At 37.4% G+C, this 7,361-nt stretch overlaps 1 protein-coding gene across 1 annotated transcript in view; it reads right to left on the bottom strand.

Moving 5' to 3' along the window:
* Positions 1 to 23: 23 nt before the first annotated feature.
* The window catches only part of TPRG1L (tumor protein p63 regulated 1 like), a 7,824-nt gene continuing 486 nt past the window's right edge, over positions 24 to 7,361 (bottom strand). The window contains exons 2-5 of the mRNA XM_024207827.2: positions 6,371 to 6,462; positions 4,361 to 4,537; positions 3,523 to 3,676; positions 24 to 2,333 (exon numbers count right to left, since the gene is read on the bottom strand). Coding sequence (XP_024063595.2) covers positions 2,139 to 2,333; positions 3,523 to 3,676; positions 4,361 to 4,537; positions 6,371 to 6,462 — 618 coding nt within the window. The 3' untranslated portion in view covers positions 24 to 2,138. The remainder of the gene's footprint in view (positions 2,334 to 3,522; positions 3,677 to 4,360; positions 4,538 to 6,370; positions 6,463 to 7,361) is intronic.

Here is a 7,361-nt window from a genome sequence, read left to right on the forward strand (position 1 = left end):
AAGAATAAAAGGCAATTTTCCAGCTATTTTCATGGAGTAGTGTACAAGTTCATAGATCAGTCTTTGCGTTTAGGTCACTCAATACAGTCAGTGCTCTATTCTATTAGAATTAAATATGGAATGAAATGCATATAGTTGTTAGACCCTGAATACTTGGAAGGAATCAGTAACTGCAGTTCTGACAAGGCAGTTATTTTATTATCATTTTAGCCATGAATAAGTGTTAAGTCATCAAGTGCAACTGTGTGAGAACCAGTTTTCTTTACCAACTAAAATGTTAAGCTGGTATCGTATCAGAGCCTGAACTGTCTTCCTCTAAATTATAGAGGATTGTGTAGAATAGCATTTGAAAAAAGGACAGGTGAGATTCTTACCCCATGACAGTCTCCTCCTCACTCACACCTGCTTTAGTTGTGAGAAGAGACCAGCATCAGGGAGAGGATTCACATAAGCTGTTTTAAAGAGACTTAATCACAGAAATGTGGAGTATCAAATTGGATGGAATGGAAGGTGTGTGTAATAATTCCATAACGATTTGGGGAAGAGGAGGTAGTCCATCTTGGTCAACACCAGATGCCCCAATAAATTACTTACTACAGATTATTTTTTCTACTCCGTATGAGTTTGCTTGGTTTATGACCTAAAGCATGAGGGTTTATATTCCTGCTTTTACAACATCTAGTGTTCTACCAACTAAAAACCAGAGAACAAAGATGGTTAAACTTATCTTTACTGCAAGATTAACAAATGCTAGACACTGGTGTCTTAGAAAAGAGCCCATATTGACAAGAACATGCAGCTGGTTGCATTCCAGAGCCATTCAAAAAGAACATACATACAGTTTATTTCAAGTTAAAAGGTAAAAAAATATTTTAACATACCACTTCCACTGCTGCACAGCATATCACTAACATGTTGAGGGGCAGAGAAATGCTTCTGCTAAAGTTATATATTAAGATAGTCTGTATAAAGGATTTATCTACAGTGAAACTTGTCACAGTAATCTCATGCTGTAGTTCTGTTCAGTATCTTTATATACTGCTGCATTTAAAGTTAGTTGTACTACTGAATTTACTTTCTACAAACTTAAATGGAAGATTACATAAGACTGAACACAATACTAAAGCTTCCCCTCTCCCCAACAACTACATGGCCACATAGGTTACAAAAACTTTGTTGGTGCTATTCTAATCTGGTCTATGTATTACTAAATGAAAACACAAAACAAAATACACTTTTGCTAAGGAAATATAAAGCTACTCAAAGTAGAATTCCCTTTAATTATAAAACTACCATTCCCATGTTGCATTAAAAGTAACTCCATAGGAAGGCAAAGATATCCTTTAACTGTCTGAAATTTTTGGCTATTCTATTTTAAGATATTTCTTTAATAGATGGCTGAAAAGAGAAGCCTTAAATAAGGTAAACCTACAAATTATACAGATTCAGGTTTGATAGCTATTTAAAAGAGACCAGTAACATTACTCAAACACTTCAATTTACAAAGTAATTGTTCAATTCCACTGGTTAGGAGAAGGCATAACACTCTAGTTTTGACCGAATTAGTTGTCTTTGCTAAAGAATGACAGTTCTTTAAAAATTCATGACACTGAATTAAATTCCTGAGATTACCATAGTCTAGACATTAGTACCTTCTTAGCCAATATAAAATCAGTCTCAACTGCACATGAAATAATTTCATTGCAATTGAATCCTTATGTAAATATAGCTATAAGGCATGAACATGCACCGTATCTACATTGGATATTGATATGGAATATTTGTCACAGATAAGTCATATTTAGTAAGGAAAGACCTTTAGCTAGAAATGTAAGAGGAAATATCATTGCTCACTAGACTTGCATACAAATAGTGACAGTGTAAGATAAATCCAGGTACTCTAAGAAAGCAACTACCCCGTGACCACCTGAACTCAATACCTGACTTAGCCATCTATGAGCTTCATAACAGTAGTGACTGTTCTGTGAAAGTCATTCATTCTGCAACTAACAAATCCCTTTTATCTGACATTTTATTCATTTTTGTTCTTTTCTGCCATGTACTGAGTTCTCCCAACTCTTTGCCCATGATACTAATCTCAAATCACTTTCCCTTTAAGTGGATTGATTACAATGAATTTAAAATCCAATTTTGCCTCTTGTCATGGAGTAGCCAAGCTTGGCCTCATTGTTGATGAAAGACATCAATCCCACGTAAGTTTCAATAAGAAGAGGACGCTCCAGCACTAGTACTCCATTGGCCCTCCCTGGCAACGGACACTCTTTATGGGCCTTCTTCACAGCTTGGATTAATTGAGTCTTAAAGTTTTCCAACTAAGGGGGGGAAAAAAAACATTTTAAATAGACCTGCTCTACTTTTGACAATCAGCTAATGTTTTCCCATTATTTGAAAAGCTGTTGCTAGTTTGCTTACAAAGGCAGAATTATACATAAAAGAGCCACTGCTGCTGAAATAGAAGATTACGGACATGTATATAAAGTTGTAATTGTTATACATAAGACTACATGCATCCTATAATAAATTCCACATGCTAGCATTTACTGATGCAAGTACACCTCTACCCCTATATAACGCTGTCCTCAGGAGCCAAAACTGCATTCTATCGAACTTGCTTTGATCTGCCAGAGTGCGCAGCCCCGCCCTCCTGAAGCACTGCTTTACTGCGTTATATACGAATTCGTGTTATATCAGGTCGCGTTATATTGGGGTAGAGGTGCAGTTTCAAATGAGAACATGCTTTCCTAAATGAGACGTTTGCATAAAGATCAGCTATAACAGTAATTTTTATAATATTAAATGCTTAGCTCTACAACTGTGTCCACAACCAATTGTCTTAGGGTAAATAAACTTTCACTTGAAGGGCTCTTTTAAAAAAAACAAAATATATACCCCTCCTATGCACACACGTATTTCAGTGGCTTTTTTTAACTACAAAATTTACTAGAACAACAAGGAGTCTGGTGGCACTTTAAAGACCAACAGATTTATTTGTTAGTCTTTAAGGTGCCACCAGACTCCTTGTTGTTTTTGTAGATACAGATTAACACGGCTACCCCCTGATACTTGACAATTTACTAGGATTCTTCTAGAATTACAAGGTACAAATACTCTAGGTAAAGCCTAGACCTCTTCCCAGGAAAGAAGGTTGATAAAACTCTACCTGTTTAAGGAAATGTTTTCCTCTTTCAGCTTCAGGTTTTTTGGAAATTTGGAAATCATTGCAACCTCTTTCACTATATGAACATGATTTGAAGACTTGCCTGACTTCTAGCAACAGGCAAGCAGCAGCAACCCTGCTGAAATAGATGGAGAGCATAGAAAAAGCTTGGCCAGTCTCTTTACATTTATTCTCTGCTTCCATCATAAGAATTTTACCTTCTTTTGAAAATGACTTTAAGAACTGAAGCCAGCTTAAATCATCAATGTGATTTATACCTAATACAGTATGGAAATCTATTAGATATAAATCTGTATATCTAACAGTATAGAAAACTTCCTTACTTGGCAAAGGGATGCAATCTTCTCATCAGCATTTGCCATTGGATGTTCCGTAAAAGTAGCATAGGGCACATTTGTGGACCATGGATTCCATCGGTTTATGAAGGATGCACGGCTTTGCTTATCCCATTGAATTCGAATACCAATGCCTTCTCGCCTACCAAATTTGAAGACACCACATATTTGATAGGGTAGGCCTTGAAGCTCTTTACAGAGCAGGTTAATTTGCTTTTTTGGAAACATTTCTGAACACCTTAATGAAAACTAAAGTCCATTTTAGAATTTTAACGCTTGTTTCTTAGATAGTAATAAGTAGTCTCTAAACAAATCAGCATAGTTTATAATAAACACCTTGAAAATCAGTTATTTATACCAGCTCCCAAATTAAGTAAAGATTGTTTAAATGACAAGTTGTATGAAAGATTAAGTTTATTAAAATTAAACATACGAGTCTTCCATACATCCTAGTATATGGTCTAGGGTTAGACTAATACTCAACATAATCGGATTTACTTACAAGTTTCTAATATAAATGCTAACACTGAACAATTAAAATAAAATTACTGGAGTGCTTACAAAGACATTCCCCAAAATAAAGTATAGTCCATGTTATAAAAAATTTCAGAAGTAAACTGTTTTCAGTATAAATGGTAACTGTTTTAAAAATGTTGCTTCCCTCCTGATCAACCAATTTCAATTCTTTAATTACAGCAAAATCAAAAACCTTTACTAATACAAATAAATGGAAAGGCTATCAAACTTGATATATCGCTAATGATAGACTAATAGCCTTAACATTAGCAGTATCATTAGAAACTAAAAAATAAAAATCAAAACTTACTTATTCAGTGATTTAAGTGGGAACTCAAATTCTCCCACAGAAATAGTGTCAATTGCACTGAGTGATATTCTAGTAACCTGCTGGCACTGCAAGCTGATGAAGTCATATTTACAGATCAGAAGGGACCAGTCAGTGATAAGAACCAGACGCTCCTTCTCATTGTTCCAGTGGTCAACTCTGGTAAGACAAACAGTAAACACTGGTAATCTTCTACCCTTCTTGTAGTAGTTTGATTAAAACAGGGGTAGGCAACCTATGGCACACGTGTGCCGAAGGAGGCACGTGAGCTGATTTTCAGTGGCACTCACACTGCCCAGGTCTTGGCCACCAGTCCGGGGAGCTCTGCATTTTAATTTAATTTTAAATGAAGCTTCTTAAACATTTTAAAAACCTTATTTACTTTACATACAATAGTTTAGTTATATATTATAGACTTGTAGAAAGAGACCTTCTAAAAACATTAAAATGTATTCCTGGCAAACGAAACCTTAAATTAGAGTGAATAAATGAAGACTCAGCACACCACTTCTGAAAGGTTGCCGACCCCTGGACTAAAACATGTAGTAGTTTGACTAATACAGTAGCAACTGAGAATTATTTAAGCAACAGCAGTATTGTTCTGTAGAAAATTAAAATAATGGTGATGCTGTATTTCCCATTCATTCCTATTTTTATATAGGATTGACAAGAATCTGAAAGCATGTTTCAAATACACAGAATATAGGAAACTACTAACAGTTTTAAAGATTAAGGAAAAAGCTTTAGATGAATATATAATCAGTTTGTAATGTTTTAATGCTTACACAAATCAAGAAGTAGCACAAATCTACAACTTTTACAATGAAGGCCAACAAATTCTAATACAGCTTACTGTTTTGCTGGAAATACCAGTGACCATAGGCCATGTTTCTATATGCATAGGTGAAACAATTGCCTCCAATACATCAGTGCCTCTCCATTTCTGGCTCTTTAGTACTTAACTATTGTAGCAGTCTCAAGTAGACTATGGCTTTCACCCTTAATCACCACTGAGGGGGCATTGACTCTTTAGAGGATTCAAAACAGTGCATTAAAATGCAGCTTTAACAGATGGTAGAGTTGGTGTTATTTTCAGAGAAAACAAAATGTTGTATGATGCTTTAAAAAGAGGCACTGTTAAAGTAAAGCTGACTAGACCAAAACTGCTCCCCTCTTTTAAAAAATAAAATAAAATTCATAGGCTGAGTAGCCAACCAAAGCATGCCTGAACTGCAGCTACTTGCATCTTACCTTCTGCCAGTTCAGATCTTACTAGCAGGCACAGGATTGAAATTGACAACTTTCCTTGCTCTGTGAAGTGCCTGGAGCTAAGCACAGAGCTATCTTTTGGTCCCTCCCAACAGAGTTTAGGAGGGATATTAAAATATAGGCTGCAATAATTTGTTTAATAGGACATGGGACTAATTTTGGAGTCTTACCAAGATTGAGAGTCCCTTTCATTCAAACAATTAATGGCTTGGGCTTTTGATAAAGCCAAGTCTATTATATATTCTATTCCAGTACTAAGACACAAGGTGGGTGAGCGAATATCTTTTATTGGGTACAACTATACTGCATTCCAGAACTAAGACATTTACCAGGTTTAAACTGATCAAAAAAAGCAAGCAGGTAAATGAAGCAATTGTATTTATAAATAAATCAGATGGTGGACTAACTGAGGAGAGTTCTGGATATACTGGCAAACATGGGATTTTAAGTGATTTGTAAAAGCATTTTACAAACACTGAGTCAATACATCAATATATAAAACATGCAGTAAAAAGAACTTGGTTTTAAGATAAATGTTGCTGGATCAATTGTATACTAAAGACATGATTTTGTCAGATTTGCACAAGAAAGCTTTACTCCAATTACTTGTGAGGTTTCACACAGCTAGCAAGAGCATTTTTAATAAGTGTGCAGATCCAGGAGAAAAATCTTATCCTGAAAAGCTGAGAAAAGTTCCATTTGTCTATTAGTACTGTTACTTACTCTGTTAGCAACCACACACTTTGTACCTCTCCATCTTCAGTGGGCATCACAACAACACGAATCTCATTTACTGCCTGCTCTATAGTTCCAGGCTAAATCAAAAAGAGAATCAGGTGTTATATTTCTCTATTTACATATTAATGTTTGAAACTGCTTGACAGAGTCATGCTGTTCTACATTTTAGGAGGTATTGAACCTGAGTTACTCTATAGCTCCTGTCTACCAGGACCAGCGTTAGAGATCTGAGAGGCAAAGATCCAACAGATTATTGTAATCATCTAGTGGGGGTCAGGTGGGTGCTCCCTATTGTCTCCTCCTAGCCTCTCTGTATCTCAATCTTTTAAAGGCAGTAATGGAGGTCCCATTGCTTATTTGATATTCTAACTTGCCTCTCACTTCTAACCAGTCTGGGATGACCACTTCTTGCCCCTGTCAACAGAACAAACGCTAAATTTACCTTTCTTTTTGTTGTCTGGGTTCCCAAACCCTGTTCTCAGAGATTGGGCTAAACTCTGGCAGGGGGCTCTGGGAATTAGGAAGATGAGAAAGTAACTACTTTCTCTAATTCCTTAAGAGCCCAGTGCATGATTTGCACACTCTGGAGAAAGCTACGGCATGAAAGCAGATCACTACAGTCACTCTTGGGAACAACGGCTCCCATTGCTGGAGTGGGATGGAGAAGAAATAGACGAGCAGAATTTACATCACGAGGAACCGTGGAGGAGAAAAGGAGCCCAGGTACTGAAACGTTCCTGGCCCCGAGGCCCTTCCCCCGGGTCTCTCCGCAGAGGCGAACAGCAGGGGGCTGGGCCTGGGGGGCTGGTTGTTCTCAGTGAAACCGAACGGGGTGTTCTAAACAAACATCGTTTAGTGCAGCAAACCCCTCCCCGGCTGCGTCTGTCCCCAGAGGCGGCGGCGCACAAAGCCCAGAGGCGGCGGCGGCCGCCCCGGGGGAGGCGCACAAAGCCCAGAGGCGGCGGGGGCCGGCCCC

Source organism: Terrapene carolina, unplaced genomic scaffold (genome assembly GCF_002925995.2).
Source record: "Terrapene carolina triunguis isolate 2854851 unplaced genomic scaffold, T_m_triunguis-2.0 Scaffold714, whole genome shotgun sequence".
NCBI classification, from domain to species: Eukaryota; Metazoa; Chordata; order Testudines; family Emydidae; genus Terrapene; species Terrapene triunguis.